General features: G+C 43.1%; 1 protein-coding gene across 1 annotated transcript; it reads right to left on the bottom strand.

Moving 5' to 3' along the window:
• Nucleotides 1-144: 144 nt before the first annotated feature.
• Nucleotides 145-12,727, bottom strand: COMMD8 (COMM domain containing 8). The gene is made up of 5 exons (XM_053253368.1): nucleotides 12,488-12,727; nucleotides 9,024-9,179; nucleotides 3,523-3,675; nucleotides 2,410-2,565; nucleotides 145-1,110 (listed from the first exon to the last, which is right to left on the bottom strand). The coding sequence occupies exons 1-5, from the start codon at nucleotides 12,527-12,529 to the stop codon at nucleotides 1,090-1,092; spliced, it is 528 nt and encodes a 175-aa protein (XP_053109343.1). The 5' UTR covers nucleotides 12,530-12,727; the 3' UTR covers nucleotides 145-1,089.
• Between the last annotated feature and the right edge of the window lie 11,241 nt (nucleotides 12,728-23,968).

Here is a 23,968-nt window from a genome sequence, read left to right as displayed (position 1 = left end):
CCTATGTCTAGTCTTTTCACCAGATCTTGAAGGAGAAATAGTTTCTGATGCTAAAAATTGCAACATTTCACCTCACCACCCTTCCCCAACTTTCTCAGCATGCCAGTTATGATAACCAAAAAATAGAACACCAGATCAATAGCATCACAATATAAAGGATGGTCAAGTGCTTTGAAAATTTTCCTTCCATACTTAGTTACATAGACATACTTAAATTACAAAAACAACAGAAAGTTATCAGTTTCATGATGAACATATGTAGAGTTAAGATTCTCTATTCTACAAGCAATTCTCTTGTTCAAATATTGCTGGATTGTAGTCCAAAAAGGAGGCCTTGCCAGGTAGGCTTAGGTCCCATAATTTTTGTTGTGTTAAGATGCATTAGCCTGAATTTACAGCCATGGACTTTTATCAAGTTCAGTAAGCATTTAACCTGGTCATCTTCCAACCATAGTTTATTGGTTCTCCCAAATATTTTTCTCCATATATATACAGGTATACTCTTGTAGCAGTAAGGACATTTGGTTCTATGAGCACCCTCAAGACTGCCATATTCAATCAGACAGACTAAACTGTAGGTACATTCTGTTACATGTTAGATAGGAGGCCAATGTGGACAACACCACACTTTTCTTATGCAGTTCTCAAACTTGAACCAATATGTAAAAAAAAAAAAACACAAAATATGTTTTTACATGAAACAGTTTTAAAGTATTTATCTGCAGTAATCAGATGAATCCCAAGAAAGTAGAAAAGGAATGCTCACATTAAGTTACTAGAAGCAATTGTTGACTGCTTTGCTAAACAAAGTTCAGACTATCTTCAGGGTCTCCAATGAACTTTGACAAAGTACTAAGGACTTCTCATAAATGCTGCTGCTGCCTGTCAAAGCTATGTGCCTTTCGGCATTTCCACAAATTAGCCTCAATGTTTTCTGCCATTTGTTTTGATCTAGCAAAGATCAAGAGATTGACTATCAGTAAGTTGATAATAAAGTTCTTTGTCTCCCATTCCTGTGCACCGACTTCATAGCAGATTTCGTAAAATACTGTACATATTTATTTTTTCAGGCATCACAGAAAGTTGAGATCATTTCAGTTGCAAGACAACCTGCAAAATAAAATAAAGCAGTAAGTCTAAATGACAGAGCAGAACAAATTTTGCAAGTTTTAAAGTTCAGACAGTGGGCAGTATCCAAACTAGTAAGTCAGGTCTGAACACCATTCAAATCAAAGACTTAGTTCAGACGTTACATGGAACCACTTAAATCTTGATTCTGCACAATGTCTCCAGCCTCAGGAGCACACGAGTGAGCATCTTCCTCCGCTGCACACACAAGTCAGAAGAATTCTGCTTCCGACTGTGGTTTGCAACAAGCCAAACTCTTATTTCTAACCACAGTCAGAAGTAGAATTCTTCCAACTCACGTACAGAAGAGCCTGTGCACTTCCAAAGCTTGGAGATGTTGTGCAGAAATTTTTTTAACTGTGGTTCCATGTGGCATGTGAACCTGCCCAATCAGATAAGCTAGTCATGACTAGCTTAAGTCCCATTAATTTAAATGGAATCTGTATGCTACCCAATATCTTAGATGATCTCCTTAAGAATTCCAAAATAGTTCAAGCTCTATTGTATGTCCATACAATTAAAAATCCAAGTCCATACAATTTTGTCTCTATGTCTTCTCCTCATCTAAACTATGTTAAGAATCCAATGTTATTCACATAAGAGATGGATTTGCCAACTTTCTCCTACAAGAATTTCGCCTGCATACTTCCCGTAAGAAAGGAAACTTCCTGTAAGAAAAGGTATCTACAATGCAACAAACAACTGAAAATCAGATGTTATCTCAAAGGTCATTTTACCCAACAGCATAATACCCTAGACTTAATCAAGAAGAGTTAACTATTTTAGTCAAGACAGTTGAACAAGCCCACTGATAACATCAATAAGTCCTCCCAACATATCTAAGTTATACTAGCTGGGCCGGGTGCAGAGCATTCCCTGCCGCCCCTTCCCCGCTGTCGCTATGAAAAACTCCCAGGAGTCCTTTGCACGCACGTCACAGAGACGTGAAGCGCGTGCTGTGTGCATGCGCAAAGGACTCCTGGGAGTTTTTCATAGTGACAGCGGAGAAGGGGCGGCAGGGAGGTATCCTGCCGCCCCAATTATTACTGAAATTACGCCACCAGAGCGGGAAAGCGGCGGGAGGGGTAAGTAAACCCTCCCCCCGCTCTTAAAGCCACCCCCCACCCCAGTGCCGGACCGCAGTTTGGCGGTTCCGTGCACACCCCTACACAATAATACAAAGGAATAACTAGAAGTACTCTTTATATAGAAGGAGTTACTGCTAGATTCATCAGGAGAACCATTTTGGTTATTTCAGATTTTGTTAAAAAAATTACACACCTTGTTAGCCATTTCCAATGCATTTATTAAATTCTGCAGCTCCTCCTTATTCATTTCTATGGAGAATAGCTTGATGTCACCATTCTCTGTCACATCCAGATCAAGGTTTAGAAGTGGAATTTGCAGCATAGAAAGTTTATCACTAGAGAGGGCGAGCTGTGTGGTAGGAAAAAAACCAACCCATTTTATTTAGATCAGGCATGAGGGTCCCTTGACATCACAGTGAACAAACTGAACAAACTTTGTTGAAAAGCCTATAAAACACTTTTCATCTCATTAGTTAGTCCAAGAGCACTTTCTCCAGATTCAGGGTGAATCAAGGAACTTGGGTATTCTCACCTAGAAGGAATGTATGCAATTACATAATCCATGTACGCTTTAGATCCAAGTGTGAGACACACAAGAGATAGGACTCAGAGCTAAAAAACCCCAGCAGATCACTGAGGAAAGCATCCTGGAGTTGGTTGACAACAGTTAATACTTCTTTGCATTTATATGGCACACTGAGTGTGCGGTTTGGCTAGGGCTGCCTAGAGACTTCACCATTAAGGTGGGATTTGAACTGGAGTCTTCACAGCTCATCCTCAAATGCTATACTATACCAATTCCTATGTGCCATTGAGGTCTAACTAGATTCCAAAAAGGCCACTCCTGGCCTCACCCTTGCGGGGGGGGGGGAGGAGTAGATAGCAGCAGTTAAGATAGGCGGAATTTACTTGATATTTTGTCATCAGTCTGGAGGAAAGTCTTGAGACTTTTTGCTCATCAGTCATACACTGCCCCAACCTAGTAAGATGTTGGGGACAACAATAAAAGAAATGGAAGCATGCTAGTCTAGAACTTTTACCATAGAGGTGAAGACCTGGGCCACTATCTCTGTGCTTAGCCCTAGTCCAATCACCAACCTCAACAAAAAAAGCAAACGTGATAATCATGCAATATGGTGAAGGGGTGGGGGAGAGGAGGCGGGGAGACAATGGGACTTCGCTACAGCTCTTCTGTTTGTTCCCACAGTATGGAGTCTATGTATATCTATATATTCCCAAGCCTCCTGAAGCCTGAATATTTGTCTAGATGTTCTAATACAGCTAAGAATGCAAATATTTGTCTAACCTTTAGCTGCCAGTCAAAATCCAGTAGCTGAGCAGAACAGATGGCATTTGTTCTTTCAATCAGGGCATGCCTGATGTCGTGCTTTCTGCCTTTCAAGCAACTTGTTACTGCTCTCTGAAAATCGGAACTCAGCTCGTTCAACTGATGAACAGCCTACAAAAGATAATGGTCATGCAAGTTTTTAAATGTTTACTTGTTTACAAGACAGACATTAAATGGGCACAGAGCTAACCAGATGCCATTTCGGTAATTACTCACTCTAAGCATCGGGTAAAGATATGGGCCTCTTGCAGCCAGAACAGCACTGAGTTTCAAGATAATCATGGAGGAACAAGCAGTTGGGAGACAACAGGTACTGTACAAACATTCAGATACCCCCTTCTGCTTTACCTTGCCCCATATTCAAAGGCACCTGGTAGGGAATCCTCCAAGGGAAGAGCTCTATGGCAAATTCTAAGATCTGAATCCAAAGATGGCACAGTATCTCGCAAAGCTCGGATAAATGTAGAGCATCTGCTTTGCATGCAGAAGGTCCCAGGTTCAATCCCTGGCATCTCCAGGTAGGGCTGGGAAAGACTCCTTCCTGAAACCTTGAAGAGCCACTGCCATTCAATGCAGTCATGAATTAGATAAATTCATGGAGGACAGGTCTATTAATGGCTACTAATCTGAAGACTACAGGTCACCTCCAGCCTCAGAGGCAAGATGCCTCTAGATGCAGGAGAGTAACAGTAGGAGAGGTGGGTATGCCCTCAGCTCTTGCCTGTGGGCTTCCTGGGGCATCTACTCTTGCCTGTGGGCATCCTAAGGGCATCTGGTGGGCCACTATGTTAAGCAGGATGCTGGACTAGATGGACCTTGGGCCTGATCCAACAGGGCTGTTCTTATGTGATGTGCCCACAGGGATGCAAAATTTATCTCAGCCCACTGGAGGAAAAGTGTTGTTTCTTGGTGTAGAGAGCAACCTGGTCCTTCCACGGTGACTGACATGGGCTTTCATCATGATGTTGTCCATGTGCAACAGGATGTTTGCATCTCAACAGGTGTTGAAAGGCTATCAGTGCCAGACAGATGGCCCTCAGCTCTAATCAATTGATGCTGTGATCTCATTGCTCTGAGGACCACTTCCCCTGGGCCGAATGCTGGATACAATGGACCCCCCCCCCATCCCTGGAGGCCGCTATCAGTCATTATGATTACTCTGGGTGGATCTAGAAATTGTTTCCCTTGGGAAATACAGTTTGGAAAGAGTCATGCACCAATTTAGGGACTGATGGATATCGTGGGGCACTAAGACTGTCATTTGGGACTTTGGCGGGAGGAAGAACCACTGGAGTGGTCAAAAATGGAATCTGTCCAAGGCTACCACATCCAGGGTGCCACCATTAGCCCCAATAGGTGAGTGAGAGTTGGAAGTGGTGACCAGTTGCCTGGAGGAATCAATGAAATTGTGACCAGGATCTTTTAAATGCATTCCTGAGGTAAGATTAACCTATCCAGGGTGGTGTCTATTATTACCCCCAGATGATATAAACTCTATGAGGGAGAGAGGTGGCTTTTTGACTGATTGACTAGGAACCTGGGATTGGACAAGACCTGGAATGAAAGAGGTCTGCTAGGGCTGAGGGCAGATCTAGTGCTCCGAGCAACAGATTGCCAAGACAGAAAAAGATCCTGAAGCCCGAGGTGTGTTATAAGCTATGAGCTTTGTGAAAACCCTGGGTGCTGAGGACAGACTGAACAGCAAGGTCTTATATTGGTAATGCCTGCTCACATATTTCTAGAAGAATTGGAATGTACAAATATGCCTGTCAGGTTTATGGAGGCAAGGTGATCCAAGTGATGGAGGAATTGTGCAATTGACTTCAGAGTCTCTTTCTTGAAGTTTTTGTGTTTAACAAATTTGTTGAGGAACTTGAGATCCAAGACTGCTCTGAATGGGGAGTCCTTTTTTAGCATGGTGAACAGAATAGTGTAAACCCCTTTGACCATCAATTCCTCTGATGAAGGGGAATGGGCTCTACCACCCCTGTGTTTTCCAGATGGCGAATGGCTCGCAGAGGGCCAGAGTGCTTGGTAAGCGAGTGCGAATGTGGGTTTGGCCCAAATCTGTTTGGAGGTAGAGTGGTGTACTCTATTCTGTAACCGTGCTGAGCAGTCTGAATTGCCCATCTACCACTGGTGGAGAGTTCCCAAGCATGAAGAATTGTGTTAAACGATCTCCCACCAAATGTGGCAGTGATTTAGGACTGCTGTCTAGCTGTTTTAGTCTGTCCCGAGAAAGGCCGACATTGTTGTCCGGTGGGCTGCTTTTTGGATCTAAACCTGTTCCAGAAGGACCATTGTGTCCTGTTGTTCCTTTCCCATTGTCTGAATGGGGCCCTGAAGGGATGAAAGGATTGAAAAGGCCATTTATTCAGCCTATGGAAGTCCCTAAGTGTTGTAGGAAGGGTTCTTATCCTTGATTTCAATGAGTAAGTCCTTTAATGCCTCATTGCCAAACAGCTTGGAACCTACATAAGGGACAGATGCCAGACTGGAGCGAGAAGCAGCAAATACATACCAATGTTTCAACCATAGGGTTCGCCAGACCACCACATTAGAAGCGGTGGACCTGGCTGCAAAGCAGACAGAATCCATAGTGGCATCAGCCAAGACGGCCTTTACCTTTTGAATCTTTAATAACATTTGTTTTAAGCATATGGGATCCTTGGGTGGGTTTTGAATTAAATCATCCACCCATAATAGTGAAGCCCTGGAAATGACCAATGCTGCCATAGATGAGTGGATGGACAGTAAAGAGACTCTGTGTGTTCTTCTAAGAGAGGCCTCTATTTCTTTTCCCCCCAATCAGAAGGGTCCCTGAGGGATGTGTCTGCATCTTTTGGGAGTACCATGCCCCAAAGGAGGGCCACTATGGGAGCATCAGTGGGAGGCACTTTGAGGAACTCCAGGTTTTCCTCAGGGAAACTGCAAAACCAACTGGCCACCATACTAGGTTTCCTGGAGGCGGCAGGTGATGCCCATTCCTGTTTCAATGTGTCACTGAAAAAAATCAGGGAAAGGGGCATTCTTTTCCATGGTCTTAGTCTTAGGAAACACAAACAGCCCTTATGAATTGGGTTGCTCCTCCTGAGGGGTATCCAATTGAAAAATCAGGGTGTGAATTGCCTCACTCAGTAGAAGGGCAATATCATCTGGGATAAACAATCTCTGAGATGTAGAAAAAGTCAGTAAGCTGGTCATCAGACCATTCTCCCTCCATTCTAGTGTTGTTATAAGGGTTCTGGTCCCCGGGAATTGTGGGGTTCTGGTCTCCTGGAATGCCTGATTCAGGCGATCAGGCCCACCCATCCTTCCTTCTGTGCACTGCCACAGCCCTCGTGGTACTGGGAGGTTCATCACAGTCCTGTGGGTGCCCATTATCTGGCCCTCGACCCAGGCTCGACAATAATGTGGTCAGGCCTGGAGGAACTGGCAACAAGGATGCTGTGGATAGGCCCAAGGACTGTATGATCAGCCTTGCAGGCCTGGTGTGGTCATCATGAGAATCAGAGATTCCTACTCCCATGGTGTTCCCTGAGGATGATCCACTTGCCTGGGTCCCAGTACTGCTGGGTAAGGGGGCAGTGGTCCTACCTCTCAGGGCTCGACAGGACTCGCAACCTTATGGTGGGAGGCACAACAGACCCTATCCTGAATCTCAGAGGTTGAGGTGCAGCAAGAAACATTTACAGAATAAGAACAAGAGTTCAAACAACTTGAAACAGCTTGACTGAAGGATTAATGCTTCTCTGAGAAGAAATTCCTTTTCAAATCGAGTAATGAGTATTACTGCAGGAAGCCTCGTGGCACATGGGTGGAGGGCCACCAAGGAGGAAAACTTGAATCCTTCTGTCTCCCCTTAGGGAGGAAGACATTCCTGATCTTGGGACTGCTCTGCATCTTGAATAAAAGTAGCAGATAAGGTTGAGAAAGAAGTTTTTTTTTAATTATTATTTTGAAACAGAAGAAACAATCAGGGGGAAAAGTTAAAGTCCTGAAGAGGAAAGAAAGATCACTAAAGGAAGGAAAAACTGGAGAATAGAGAAGCCCTTTCGGGAGAGAGGCGAAAAAGCTGTCTTTGGAGCAGACGCAGGACTATCCATCCCAGGCCTATTAAAGCTTTCTAAGTTAATGTGCATAGTCGTGCCTCTGGAGCAGTAGGGAAGTATCAACCAAAAAACATGCTCTTTCAGCAGCAGGGAAGCAGCCAATTTAATCCCAGGGTCTGGTTTGAGGCTTGTGTGGCAGCAATCTGACTGAAGCTAAGCAGGTTTGGGACTGGCCAGTGTCTAGCTGGGAGACTTGCAGATTTTCACTAGAGATAATTAGGCAGTTTTAAACATGCTTTACTTTGGCTGGGAGCCCCACATATGCTGCCTTGAGTTCCAACTGGGAAGAAAGGTACAATATAAATGTTACAAACAAAACAGCGTTTCTACCAAATAAATTATGCCCCAACTTTAAGAACAAATAAAGACTATATGCATGATCGTGTGGGCAGGCGGCAGGGAGAACCCGCCCCGCCAGACAATTGTGAATGTGCAGATATCTGGAGGCAAGTACAATCTGTCCCAGCCTCCAGATCTCCCACAATGCACCGCACAATGAGCGTGATACATGTGTGATACCACCATGAAGGGCATACTTGTACCCTTTAACCCAGATAAAAGCCTGGGTACAAAATCTGGGCTTTTGGGGGAGGCAGGGCCGGGATCATCCAAGCAGCCCATCCCAGGTAGGGCCTGGGTAGGGCTACTTGTGTGCATAGCCTCAAATTCTCTTTAACTAATACTAGTTACTGAAACCAATTAGAACGGGATTCAGCTCACTTTAAATACATCCTATAGGTTTTAACTGAAGCTTTAAGTAGCAGCAAACATTTACAGAATCAGAACAAGTGTGCAAACAACTTGAAACAGCTCGACTGGAGGATTAATGCATCTCCGAGAAGAAAAACCTTTTCAAATTGAGTAATGAGTATTTTTATACAGCAGCTTGACTGTGTAAAGTGCTTCACATACATGATCTTGATGCAATTCCTACAACAACCCTGTAATAAGTATTATGCACGCAGTGTCGCTAGGCAGCGGAGGCTGAGAAGGCCATCTAGTGAACTTATGGCAGAGGAGAGCTTTGAACCAGGAGATTTGCAAGTCAGTTTCTCAGCCACTACACCAGCCCCCTAGTCCTTTAAAATGGAGCAATACATTTTAAAATGCGAGTATTTTTACAATGTACAGCAGTACAGAAGATTTCTAGAAAGCTGATTGATAATCTGCTTTAATTGAAAGTTTTGTATTGCATCTACCTCTGCTACGCTTGCAGCGGACACCTGCTCGAGAAATATCAAATCTTGCATATAATGTTTTGTTGCTATATAGAGCAATTTCAACTTGGAACAGCAAAACTAAAAACAGGTTCCTTTACCAAGTCACATCTCTAACAGACTCTTGTACCTCTTCATCCGAAAGCTCTTTTCCAATTGTGGTTTTGAAATACGTTTCAGTTTGTTCTAGAATCTCCATCCATTCTGATAAATTCCAAACAGTGTTATAATCTTGATATCGAGGGTATGCACGGCCACACATGCCATCAATTACTTTGTGGAGGAACTGGAAGAAATTAATAGAAGCAAATCTTTAAGGGACTGTTAGTTCCACTGATGCATAATGTTGTAAGCAGCTTCTGGATCACCTCCTTAGCATCAGGATGGAATAATGCCACCGTAGAATGCTGAACAGTTACAAATGTTTTAAGTTTGCAATCACAAGCTCTACATGTGAACTTTGCATATCAGTGTTGCTATTTAATACTGGATAATCTTTAATAATTAATTCAGTCATTTCCAAGTTGTGCATAGAAAGAGAAAAATTAAAGAGCCTCTGCTATGCTTTCCTTTCAACTGCCCTGCTATAAAAGACAAGAGAAGGAAGGAATCGCTCAATCACTCCTGGTGCAAAATTGCCTGCCTTAATGATAAGTCCTCTCTCTCCACAAGCTACTGCTCTGGACCATGCTTCCTTCAAGCCCCTTCAGGTATAAGAGTGAAGTGAAGTTTTAATTTAACAGGTATAAGAGTGAACAAGGTGTGAGAGCTTGTGGGAGTAAGTAAATGGTTCTGAAAGGGGTTTTTTGAATATTTGTTCACTGGTTTGACATGAAGCTGCTTTTTCTTCTCAAATTCAACTGACAGAGGAGCATGGTCTCAGAGCTCCACTATCGATGGAATGCTAGAGGAAGAAGCAACTTTATGTCTGAGGTATTGAACATCCTTCTTGTTAATGATGCAGCCCCTTTTCTTCTGCTTTCGAGAGTGATATGATGGATATTTATATACCGCTTTTCAACAAAAGTTCCCAAAGCGGTTTACATAGATATAATAAATAAAATGGCTCCCTGTCCCCAAAGAGCTCACAATCTAAAAAGAAACACCAGCAACAGCCACTGGAAGGATGCTGTGCTGGGGATGGATAGGGCTAGTTGTTCTCCCCCTGCTAAAGAAAGAGAATCGCCACTTTTTAAAAAGTGCCTCTTTGCCCAGTTAGAACACCTTTGATTTTAAATCAGAGAAGTAGTGCACTAGGAAACTGCATAGCTGGTTTTAGTTGTGGCATAGTCAGCACTTTGGGACAATCACTGCATTCCAATGTACTTTAGCCCACTATTTACAAAATCGAAAACAAGGTGAGAAAATGGAGATAAATTTGACTCAAGCTATACATTTTCCCCCTTCCTTATGTTTCTTTAACTCCAACCATATAGCAAGGTATGCACAAGTGGCTTAAGTGATCCGTATGCTGTCCTGACATACATGCAATCGGACATACAGTTTACATACAGTCAAAATAAAATGTATAATGGAGAAGTGGAAGAAGGGTTTAGGGTAGCATTTCCCAAACTGCTGACAGCCAGAGCACACTCTTTCTCTTCCTGACTGATCAGAAGGCATACTTCACTCTTTCAACAAAAAAAGAGTTACTTTGTGAGTGTTCCCACTCACAAAATCATCTGCTTGTTTTTGAACAATTAACTGTTCTGTTCAGAGTAACTGTTAACACTCCTCGACTAGAAGCAAGCGAGCCCAAAGCAGTGACTCATATAGACAACGAACAAACAGCCAGCTCTCTTGTATCCTGTACTGGGGAATGATCCAACATTCAGCTCTCCTACCTCTACATCCAACATTGTAAGTGGTATGGGACCCACTGCCACATCACCAGGATAATGTGAACCACACTGTGGCTCTTCCCCAACATTAGCAGTGTGTGTGTGTTTGTATGTATTCTCTGCTTTAAACAGAAATCTAGTAACAAACATTTATGGCAGATCTACAGTCTCATCACGCAGCATCTTCCTATGTCGCTGCTGCCCATAAAGGTATTTCCCATAGTCTGGGAAACATACCAGCAGGGATTCAAACTGGCAACCTTCTGCTTTTATTCAAGCATTTCCCCACTGTGCCACTTAAGGTGGTTCAAGCAATATAGGTTTAAAGAATTCACTACCACAAGATTTGGCAGCATCCACTAGCCAGTGTCCTTCCTGGTGTATTATAGGGCAAATCCACTCCAAAAGGGATGAAAGAGATGGCTATGTGTAAGAATAGAGAGCAGAAAGGAAGCTAAAATAAATAAAAATCACACAGCAGTTCTGCTCACACACACAGAGGCATTGTGTTGGGTGTGGGGGCAATGTGCTCCAATAAATTTCTTTTAATGTAAGTGTGCCTCTGGATAAAAAAAACCATGAGGAAACGCTGCACTAGCCTACATAACGTTTTAAAGGAAGCATTACATTACAAACTGTTAAAACAGTTTTAAATTTTCTACCCAGTTATTTTGCATTTGTATCCATACAACTGCTTTACTGCCAAATATGTAAACTTGTATTTGTCATGAGTCACCTTAGAAGATTTTTTTTTTTTAAAGAAAGCCAGTACATTCCATTTTTAAAAGTACATTCATGGAGAACAGGTTTAATTACTATATGCCAAGGTGGTTAAATGGAACTTCCACGCACAGCAGCAGTGTACCGTACTTATGAATACCAGGTGCTGGGGTAAAATAAGAGGGGACAGTGGACACGTGCATGCTCTATTCGGGAGCCCTCGGAGGCATCTGACTGGCCTCTGATGCTGGACTAGAACGACTTCGAGCTGATAGCAAGGTCGAAGTAGCAAGGCAACTTCAAGCCGCCCGTTTGAACTGACCCGGGACTCAGCGCGGGAGGGGCAGACAAGTACACCACCCTTTCCTCACCGAGACAGAATGGGGCTCGATGCCCCGCCCCGCCCATCATGCGCAAACGGAGGGCTTCAGAGCAACGGGGGAGATCCAGCAAGCACCCAAGGCAGACAAAGGGGAAGCTGTAGCGGGAGATAGATACCCTTGCTTGTGAAATTTCCTTTTCCGGTATGACTTTCTCACACAGACTAGAAAGCGATGTTCCCCCGCCACCCCCCTCCCGCCCTTAATCTGGGAGGTTTTCTTTCTCCTAGACAAGTAAGTGATCTTTTCCTGTTTGTGAGACTTTCTTACCCCCTACTAGACAGACTGCGAGATGGCATTAGTCCATTACGGGGGTCGCTGCGTTGTCTCGTGCACAACAGCTTTGGAAATCAAGAGGTTTCTTAATAAAAACCAGAACTGGTTCGTGTTCACGTTCCCCTTTCTTTGCATTGGATCTCAGGGGTGGTCTGGATTACCCCCGTAGTGCATTGTTTTAGGTTTTGGGTTTGTTTGGTGTTGTTGTTTTTGTCTGTGTCTGCAATGATCTTGGGCTCACTTCACTTTATAAACTTGCCAAATTTTGCTGCTGATGATGATTACAAGCACCTCCTAGCCAGCCAAGCGAGAAGCCAAGCGCCCCTTTCCCCACTCAGCCCGCGTGTAGGGTCCCTCCTCCCCGACCTCGCTCTCACCTTCAACGTTCCATCCGCCGGCAACTTCTCCAGCAGCTTCATCTTGCACCCACCGCCCTACCTCAGGCACGCGCGTGCCAACCCGCCACCCATCCGCCAGGCAGGAGGCTCGCTACTAGGGTAGCAGAGCAGCGAAAACAGGAGGGTCGCGCGATCGTCTCTTCTCCAGCCACAGCAGCAGCATCCGGAGAAAGTCGCTTCCGCCTTTGCGTACTTCCACCCTCCTCACAGTCGGCGGGGGGGGGGGGGAGGATGGCGCACGCGCAGCGCTCAAAATGCAGCGGCGGCCCATTTTTGCTTCCCTTTCCCCCCGCCGCGGGACGCTGGAGCTGACCCTAGTACAGCCTGTGTTTGCCAAATTTACGGAAAGGAACTACTGAAATCCCGTGCGGTTGCCGCTAGTCGGGGCAGTTCTTCAGGGAATGGCCTATTTTCGCTGTTGCGCATGATCCTGCTCTGATACAGAAGTTTTCATTGCTTAGGGTTGCAATGCCAACTGTATTGCATAGGAAGGAGAGAGCTGGTCTTGTGGTCCCGAGCATGACTTGTCCCTTTAGCCAAGCAGGGATCGCCCTGGTTGCATATAAAGGGGGGAGACTAGAAGTGTGAGCACTGTAAAAGATTCCCCTCAGAGGATAGAGCCGCTCTGGGAAGAGCAGAAGGTTTCAAGTTCCCTCCCTGGTTTCTCCAAGATAGGATATGATTTATTTATTTTTTTAATAGGACAAGATTTTTTTATTGAACCAACAAACTACCAAAGCATACAGTACGTTTCCAAAGCACAATTATATACAGAGTAGTTGTTTGTACATCATATATATCTACAAAGATTTACACACAAGGATTTGGAAACCCACAAGGTTATGAAGTATATGCAGGTAGTACTGTAACTTGGGGGTGGGGGATTTCAAGGCACATCAGGTAATGGGGGGTGGGGTTACGTCCGACCTCCATTTCCACAATTTGTCCCATTGCTGTTTAGAAGAGATACACTTGTCTTTTTGCACATAACCATACAAACTTTTCCAGAAGAGATTTACTGTCTCATCCACATGAACCTCTCGGTCGCGTCTTCCCTCCAAGATAGGACAAGGTTGGTTTTGTTTTGTTTTTTTTTAATAGGACAAGATTTTTTTATTGAACCAACAAACTACCAAAGCATACAGTACGTTTCCAAAGCACAATTATATACAGAGTAGTTGTTTGTACATCATATATATCTACAAAGATTTACACACAAGGATTTGGAAACCCACAAGGTTATGAAGTATATGCAGGTAGTACTGTAACTTGGGGGTGGGGGATTTCAAGGCACATCAGGTAATGGGGGGGGGGTTACGTCCGACCTCCATTTCCACAATTTGTCCCATTGCTGTTTAGAAGAGATACACTTGTCTTTTTGCACATAACCATACAAACTTTTCCAGAAGAGATTTACTGTCTCATCCACATGAACCTCTCGGTCGCGTCTTCCCTCCAAGATAGGACAAGGTTGGTTTTGTTTTTGTTTTTTTTAATAGGACAAGATTTTTTTATTGAACCAACAAACTACCAAAGCATACAGTACGTTTCCAAAGCACAATTATATACAGAGTAGTTGTTTGTACATCATATATATCTACAAAGATTTACACACAAGGATTTGGAAACCCACAAGGTTATGGAGTATATGCAGGTAGTACTGTAACTCGGGGGTGGGGGATTTCAAGGCACATCAGGTAATGGGGGGGGGGTTTACGTCCAACGTCCATTTCCACAATTTGTCCCATTGCTGTTTAGAAGAGATACTCTTGTCTTTTTGCACATAACCATTCAAAATTTTCCAGAAGAGATTTACTGTCTCATCTGCGTGAACCTCTTGGTTGTGTCTTCCCTCCCTATTCCTATGCAGGAGCATTGCATAAATGACATACAGGTTTACTAACCTGATTAACGAGAAGGGGAACGTTCCAGTTCCCTAGTATGAGGGCACCCGTTCCGTCCCGTTTCCTTGAAGGTTTCTTTCTGGGACCTCGAAAGGAGGTTCTACGCTCAAACCCGAGGTTAGTTCTTCCCAAGTCTGTTTTTCCAAATCAGGCCGCTCTAACAGCTTGCTTACTCCCTGCCACACTCTTTTAAGAAGTGTGAGTGGGTTTCCCTGAATGTTTTACCTAGCTCACTAGCTTTCTGTTTGCAGGTGATTTTAGGGCACTCTTGCTGGTCCTCTGGGAGCCATGGCTTAGCTGCATTAAGTGGTCGTACTTGATGGTATAAGCGCCACCTTGTTTCCCAAAAATGGAAAGGGACTTTTTTCTCCTTAAAGAGAGCGATAGGGTGATTGGGTTGCAACAAGTACTGTGAAGTGCAGTGTTTGTAGCGTTTATGTTCTAAATTAGGTTTTAAGAAACCCACTTCTAGAATCTCTCCATAAATTGTTTTCCTTAGCTGCTTAACTGAGGAGGATCCTTTAAATAGATCTGGTTCAACCTTCCATTTTTTAAGTGTGAATAACAAATCTCTCAAGTAGTCCGGGTGTTCTCTTTTTAATACTTGTGTGATATTACCATTGAAAAATCCTTTCCCCCACCATGCTATGCCCCATGCTGACTTGCGCCAATGCAGAGCGAAAAGCGAGACCCAGGTTTTTTGCAGGAGGTTGGACATATTATGGACATTCATGAAAATCCAGTTTCCAAAATTGTAGGACATGAATTCAGTTACAAAATAGGGTTGCAGAGCAGGTAGGGCTAGGCCTCCCCACTCAACCTCCTTAAATGCTACCGCACGGGCCAAAGGGAAGGACGCTGTGTGCCATACTAGATGGAAGATCTGGCTTTCAACTCTCCAAAGGAGATTGAGTGGGGGAGGATAGACTACCACCAGGTTATGCACCGGGGGTATCAGGTAAGTCCTGATGTAAACTGCTTTCTGGTACATGGCAAGGCTCCATTTTTTCCACATGGTGATTTTAAGCATTACTTTTTCTTCCCAATCTGTCCAATTCCCCCCCCCCAGACCTTTTCCTTAATCCCATATTCAATCCCCAAAATGTTTACTGTATCTACCCACTTCAGTTTGGACTCTGGGGCCCCTTCGCTTTTACATTCAGAGATGGGTAGGCACGAGAGTTGCTGGCGTCCGGGGACCATTTTAACAAATACACTTTTGTCAGCATTTAATTCTGAGCCCGAGATCTTGCCATATTCCCAGAAGAGGTCTGGTATTACAGAGATTTCATTTTCATTCGATAACAGTAACATAACATCATCGGCATGAGCTACAAATTTTACCCTAAACTCAGTATGCGGTTCTAAGTGGACAGGTGGTTCGGCTATCCCATCACTCTCCCTCCTCCTCCCTCCTGGGAAGATCTTGCAGGGCGGAGGGATAGAGACCGAGAGTCTTTGCAGATGGGGTTCTCTCTGAATCCTGATCAGGATCGGATCCAGGGCAAAAACATAAAGTAATGGGCTCAGTGGGCATCCTTGGCAGACACCCGAATGCAAAATGATCGGGTCGCCCCGCCATCCATTAATCTATGGTGTCACCTTTGCATTCGTATAGAGCAGCTGTATCCAAGTAACAAATAAGGGTGGTATACCTTTAGCTTTCAACAATGTCCACAGATAATTGTGGTTCACTTTGTCAAAGGCCTTAACTTGATGCAATAAGAGGAGGTGACCTTTCCAACTTTCATTCTGTATAGAGTAAAAAAGTTCTCTCAGCAGACACAATGAGTCTGTCATCTTTCTTCCTGAGATAGCGCTTGTCTGCAAGCTGTGGACCAATTTAGGGGCCACTTTCGCCAATCTATTATTTAGGATTTTGGCAAAGATTCTGTAATTGATATTTGTGAGGGTTATCGGTCTCCAGTTTTGTGGTAAAGTGGTGTCACCTTTCTTGGGGGGGGGAATTAAGAGGCCGTCCCCAAAGGACCTATTTAAACGGCCATTGTCTAGGACAAAATTAAATAATTTTACTAAAACTGGTAGTAGCTGGTCTGCGTAAATCTTATAGAAAGGCCATGTCAGACCATCAGGCCCCAGGGCCGATGTGTTCTTTCCCGCTGAGATAACTGCTCTGACCTCTTCTATCGTTACAGGATGGGTCAAAGAGCTTTTTTCCCCTCAGTGAGGGAATAGCCAAGACCATATTCATTCAGAATGCAGAACCTATCTAGATAGGATTGAATGTCCTTTACAGAAATATCCTTCAGTGCATACAAGTTTGTATAAAACTGGGCCATGATCTTTAACATATCATGGGGGTCGGCCATTAGTGGGCTACTTCCATCCGATCGCAGGCCTTGGAATGTCAAACTAGATGCATGCATCTTGTCCTTTGCCCACTCCCCTTTTTCAGCTACAGACCCTTTGAAGCGATACCGCTTATTTTCTAAACGCCTGTGCCACAGCTCATTTTGAAATGTCCTGATTGTCTCTTTGTAGCGGCGGCATGATTCCACGTCGAAGGCTTCTCCCCTGTTCATCTTATCAATAATCCTCAGATGTTGTGTGATCGCTTTCTGATAATTTTTGACCCCTAACTTATATGTCCAGCTGGTCACTGCCCTAGTACAGCAGCCCACCCTCTTTTTAAGTGTCTCCCAGGCTCCCAAAAGATCATCTTCTGCCTCTAATAGCCGAGGGGTCTGTCACCTCAGTTCTGATAAAAGGACACCTTTGAGATATTCATCACTTAACATTTTGGGGTGTAATCACCACAAGGGCTTACCATGTGGAATTACCTCAGAGAGATTACAAATAAATCCCATAGCCGCATGGTCTGACCATGGGGAAAGTACTAGTTTACACCTGTAGACTTCAAAAGAAGGGGGAGCCTAGAGTCTATCTAGCTGGCTAGCTGATCTTGGGTGGTAATATGTAAATTTGACTCCGGTTTTAAATTTATGTCTATACTGCGATTTAAAGTTCTCTTCATGACAGATTGGGGAAAAATCCAAATCATTATATACCCCCAAGGCCTTATCATCTAAACCCAGAGTCTCACTCAGAAAACGTTGGAGAGCTTTTTCCTCATTCGTTAGAGAGGGACTTGAGGGGAAGACTGGGAAGCCTCCCGAAAAGGCTTTCCTGTCGCTCAGTTGGGCTCTGTTATTAAAATCCCCCGCGATCAGGAGGTGGCGCTTGGTGTCACATATATCTTTTAGTTTAGCCCAAAGAGCCTTCCTAAGGGGTGATTGTACCGGGGCATATATGGCGCAGAGTCTAAAGGCTCGGTTGAGCCTTAGAGTGGTTGCCGAGCTTGGGTCACCCCTGACAGTAAAATCTACATACATTAGTCTGCCTGATCAATTTCCAATACCCTCTCGATTTTGAGATCAGGTCTGTCTTTAAACAATATCGCTGCCCCTGCATTGCTGCTCCCATCGTAGGACCAGAAGGATGGGCGCGCTGTCCATTGCTGCCAGTCTGTGAAGACAATACTGAGCTAGATAGACCAATGGTCTGACTCAGTATATGGCAGCTTCCTATGTTCCTAACTGTCCCTCATTACGCAGGATGCTCCTCATTTCAAGGATGAAATGTTGGTCCCTATAGGGACAGCATTTGCCCCTCATTTATTCAATAGCATATAATTCAATTACATATAGGTCAATGATACTCAGGCTCTTGATTACCATTGCATACATCTCCCAGCCCCCCACTCCCCGCCAGCCAGCCCCCACAAACTTGTGTCTCTCATTCTGGCAATGAAATGTTGGCAACCCTATCATTGCTAGCCTGTAATAAATACTCTGGCCTTTCAGATGTGCCTGCTACTAGTTCCAACCCCCATTGAATTTTAATAGTGCAACGTTGCAATTGAAATCTGCAAGCGGGCTGTTTAACTTTTGTACAAGCTGTTCTCTGCAGTTAATATTTTATTAGGGTGTTGCATGTGCAGTGGCGTGAGCTGCAAGTCTGCAGATCAGGTCAAATATAAACAAGTTTCATTCTCAACCTAAACGGTCAGTGATTTTGTAAAGGAAGCTGGTAAATAATGTCGTATATTGGGACAAGCTCTGTTGATATACAACATACTAGTTTCACTGTGAGACAATGCCCTATATGCTTATCATTGATCACCACCAAATGATTGTTTATGAGGAAAATATTGAGGCTATATTGTAGATAAAGTCTGAGGTTGTTTATGTAAACTGTTTTTCCTGTGTATAGCAGGAGTGTCCAGATCTTTTAATGTTCTGGAGCCAATTAGAAGAGAACAAACAACATTATGAAGCGTATAAATATTATAAATAAATAAATAAATAAATAAATAAATAAATAAATAACATTCTGAATAGTTTGCTGTTGGCGCAGGCCCTCCTTTAAAACAGTGTGTCCTGCTTCGATTGGAAACTGTAGGATATAATTTGAGAGAGAAAAGTATTCCTTTCTATATTACACGATCTCTCATAGGAACATAGGAAACTGTCATATACTGAGTCAGACCATTGGTCTATCTAGCTCAGTATTATCTACACAGACTGGCAGCGGCTTCTCCAAGGTTGCAGGCAGGAATCTCTCTCAGCCCTATCTTGGAGAAGCCAGGGAAGGAACTTGAAACCTACAAGTTCCAGAATGCTTTAGTTCGTTCTTGCTGTTATTTCCTGTGCTCAGGCAGGCAGCGCCAACAGCCGCCCAGAGACGCAAGTTTGGGCGGGGTATAAATTTAATAAATAAATGTGGCAGCTGACTGGCAGCAGGAGGGATCAACATTGAACACGAAGAATGATAATTATTATAAATAATTAGGAACTGAGATTCTAGGGACACTGGGAGTTGGTGCTGCTGACAAACTTTGTGGGCCCTTGAGCTTAGATAAGTAAATATGTTTGGCCTCTGGTCTCTCGGATGCACAGAACACTAGATACCACAGGGATGTGTAAATAGCGTTTGTCATGTATGTATGTATTTACTTACTTTCTGAGCAAAATATAGCTGAAGTCCAGACAAAACTCTAGCTGCTTCATCCCATGCATGTCATACTGGCTGCCTTGGCTATACAAATCAGGTAGCCAGAAATGCAAGGAACTAAAAGCAACTAAAGGACCCTAACCAATCCTCCTTTTTAAAGCCAGATAAGGCTTTTGGTGGCGGTGGGGGCCCCTGTTATGCGGTTGTACAGAAAAATGTTGCTTGGTCATGGCTGCATCCTACTGGAAAAGAAAATGTCAATCAAACTGCATTGGGATTATTTGCCCTTGAGTTTTGCAGGATTTGTCTGGTGGCACCTAGCTCAGTTCCAAAATAGTTTGAGTATCTGAACTGTAGATCAGCTACTCGTAGTTTGATATGGCAAGCATATGACTTAGCACAATCTTTCAAATCTTTTTGCTGTTTTATGTCCCTTGTCCTGTTATTCAAAGCCTCTCTTTTCCTTAGGAATCCACTGGCTCCAATATGGGATAGCAAGCCCATACAGGAATGTCACACCATATGTCTGGGTGGGAGCAAAAAGCCAAATTTTGAGCAGAAGGAGAGGGAAGGGGAAACAGCATTGATTTAACCAGTGTTGGGGGTGGCAGGAGGTAGTTTGTGAAACTAACTGGCTCCTTGTTAAGAAGCCGCCTAGATTGCCTGCAAGGGGATTGCTGCTTTTAATAACTGAATGCTGCTGTAGGACTAGCATTGAATCTGTGTGTCTACGTATTTCCATTTGCTATACCTGTTTATTTGTAAACAAACATTTACTACAAGATACTACCACAACTCTCCAGTACTCTCTCCCCAGAAGCAAACTGACATTACAGAGTTATTCTAGAACTCCACACTATGGAAGGAAGTAGGAAATATGAACAATTACTTATAAAATAATTTTATTTGTAAAATTGCTTTAGTACAAAACTACTTAAGCTATTTTTGTCCTGTCCTAGCTTTCACAAATGCAGTATAGATAATTACAATGATGAGAATTATACCAATTGTTGCAGAATCAAGCACCAACAAAACAAAAGGTGTGACTGTACAAAACAAAGTGGGAATGAAGGAGAAGAGATAAACCCATGTAGGAGTTAGGAAGCGTTTCCAGAGGTTAATATATTCCAATTTCAGTACAAATTACCACAAGAGGAAGTCCACATTCGGAAGGATATTGAGTTATATTCTTAGCACCACCTGCTGGCAATTTGCATCAATTCATGCAATAACTGTCTTTTCACATCAGAATAGAAGTATGAAAAAAGACAGATTGCTGAAGACTGCCAGTAGACTGCACTAAGAATACAATGCAACAATCTTCTTTTTAATGTGATTTCCTATTTTATTTTATGTGGTAATTTGCACTGAAGTTGGAATATATCAGCATATGGAAGAGCCCAAGATATACACAACATATTTGGAGAAAAAGAAATCACAAGAAGAAAATTCGGAGAAAGAACAGGCTACATGCAGGTAAGGGTTGGACATTCTACACTGAAAACTACAAGAAAAGCAGCATAAATGTTACAGCACAAAAGGCCTATTCACACGTTATGGTCAACACTTGTACAACGAGTGTCCAGTGTATACAGGTGCAGATGTGTACACAGGTACAGTTGTTCACAAGTTATGTTGAACACAAAAGTACACTTCCTATTTGTACCATGCATTTGAAGGGCCTGTATCCAGATTCACTGTTAAAATGAACACAGGTACAGTCATTCACACACATATATGAGTGTACAGACATCTGTATACTTGTACAACATAATGTCTGAATCAGATTAAAGTCACAAGGCCCAAGTCACAAAACTTTATAGCGAATCAGAGGTGACTCCAGGAAAAAAGGGGATGGACAGAGAAGAGGCAAGATATATGCTGCAGGGGAGGAAAGTGCTACCTGCTGTCTGTTTCAGTCTTCCCAAACACAAGTTGATCTATAAATCACATTCTGTATTTTTTATTCAGACAGAATTGACAGATGGGGAAGCAGGCAATTGCTTATGATGGTAATTCATCCACTCTTGACATGCATCAAAACATACTCAGTTCTGTTATTTATTCTCTGGTTCTTAATAGAAAATATAGAGGGGATGGTTCAATACCATTCCTAAATGTGCTGCAATTCAGTGTTTGCTAATTGTCTATGACAAGTTGTTTCTAGTCTGCGTATCAACAATGTACTCATCTACTAACCTTTTCTGTTTGCTAAAACAAGGAGGCATTATCCCTAGAGTTTATTATCCCTAGTAAACTTTGTTACATAGGAATAATAACCCTTCCTAGATCCAGGGTCTCCTCACAGCACAATCCTAATTACTGTCTTAAAATTACAATGAAGAAACAAATTTGTACCAAATGAATGAAATGTGATATCATGTGAACTGATTGATTGACAAATCTGCACCTGCTCAAATCAAATACTGAGCAAAATTTAGCTGAAATTATGTCTGCTTAACCCTAAATAGAAAATGAATTTTACTAATCTAGTGTTGGGTCAAATTAATTAATAGACATTAAAAAATAAAACAAAACCATTGGGTGTTGCACTGAACATGACTCCAGCTGCAAAGGAAAAGAAAATTCAGTCCTTCATCAAGTATTGGCAGTATAGGAATAGGCATTTTGTTTACCAACAAAATTGTAAGTGGGGTGTGTGACATGAAATCACAGGGCAATAGGTGGAATTAAGGTTGAGGAATACCTGGAGTATGAAGTTGCAAGAGACTGAAGTTAAAGTTTCATCATTTTCCACCTCACTTGTCCAGGTGAATTTGATTCCACAATCTGGACAAAGGTTAAATCCTACTGGCTTAAGTAGAAGATATTTAAGCATGTGTTTAACCTTTCCATTGAAACAAAAAATGACTTTGATTGAATAGTGCTAAACTTTTGGTGCACACCTGTAATATCCTATCATACTCCCAATGAGGATAAAACAACACAGAATCCTATAGTTCCATAGCACACTCTGAAGTCTAATGTATTTATTGCAGCATATTTTTAATGGGCTAATGCCCACTTTACTATATACTAAAACAGGGGCATAGCAAGGTTGGAGTGGGCCCAGAGACAAGAGTTTAAAATGCCCCCCCCCCACTGAAGCTCAGCTCATGAAGTAAAAAAATCTTAAATGAGGCTGAATAGTGGTAACAAAAAGCATAGTAAAATTTACACACACACACACCCCATGTGCCACAATAGAACATCATCCTAAATTATTTTTTAAAAGGTTTTGTAAATTTTGGACGATGCAAGTCATTTAATGGTACTAGAGAAAGACATGCTGTTCTGGTAGCTCCAGGTCTTAACTCACATCAATTTCGGAGGATGAATAAAACTGAAGGAAGCCCGGGTGGGTGCGTGGCTGGGGGAGTCAGTCATGTGACTTGCCTCTGGGGGCCCCCAAGGCAGTGGGCCCCCAGACTACTGTCTCCCCTTGCCCTATTATAGTTATGCCCCTGTACTAGAAACAGTCTAGAAAATGGGTAGTGAAAAAGAGATACGCACAAGGGGAAAAGAAAATATTCATACAGTTTGGACATTCCAAAACAAAGAGATAAATGAAGTGGGAAATCCAGTCTGCATTAGTGACAGTTGATTCTGGGCCAGAGGTGGTAATTCCTCTGGTTCTACTGACACAGATCTAGGAGTGTGACCTTTTGCATGTTGCGTGAGCAGCCATCAACCCCCCTGATGAAACAATGAAACAGTTGCCTCAATCAGTGGTTTGAGGGCACCATTAAAGGCAGAAGAGTGGGAAGGCTAAAAATCTGAATCATAGGACACAATCCACCAGGAAGAGTTCTGTTTCAGTGAAACTTGTGCAGTTTTTTATGGAGGAAAACGTCCCAGCAGACTGTGCTTCATTCATGTTAATTTGTAGGAGAGGTTGTTTCTGCTTCAGGCATAAACATGACTTAGGCCAACTTTGATCACAGTAATTTTCAGTGTGATATGTCAGATCCCTCTAAGGAAGCCTGATGTATAAAAGATAGATCAAAGGGCAATCTAGGTTGGCATAGAACCACAGGCATGGCCAAAATATATGCAAGTGCAGTAGTAGAACCTGGATGGGCACTCACCCTTTGAGGTGAACAGAGCAAAGTGCAGTGATTTCTAGTCACATGGAAGAAAGTGACTTGAACCCCTGCTAACTTGGCAAAGAGGCACCTTTTAACGTGGTGATTCTCTTTATTGAGCAGGGGGAGAGTAACTGGCCCTATCCACCCCCAGCACAGTACCTCCAGTGACTGTTGCTGGTGTCTATTTTATGTTTCTTTTTAGATTGTGAGCCTTTTGGGGACAGGGATCCATCTTATTTATTTGTTATTTCTCTATGTAAACCACCATGAGCCATTTTTGGAAGGGTGGTATAGAAATCAAATAAATAACAACAACAACAACAACGACTCATAGACAGGGTTGCACTAACCCTGAAGGATCACGTCTGCAACTTGGTGGTGGTGCTGATACTAACTCTGGATGTCTGGATGGTGTCAGTAGCCAGGAGTGTCTTTACCAGCTTCTGCTGATATGCAAACTGCAGCCCTACCTTGAGAAGGCAGATCTGACATTA

Source organism: Hemicordylus capensis, chromosome 5 (genome assembly GCF_027244095.1).
Source record: "Hemicordylus capensis ecotype Gifberg chromosome 5, rHemCap1.1.pri, whole genome shotgun sequence".
Lineage (NCBI taxonomy): Eukaryota > Metazoa > Chordata > Lepidosauria > Squamata > Cordylidae > Hemicordylus > Hemicordylus capensis.
The sequence above is the reverse complement of the archived record's forward strand: the minus strand, read 5'-3'. Positions and strand labels throughout refer to the sequence as shown.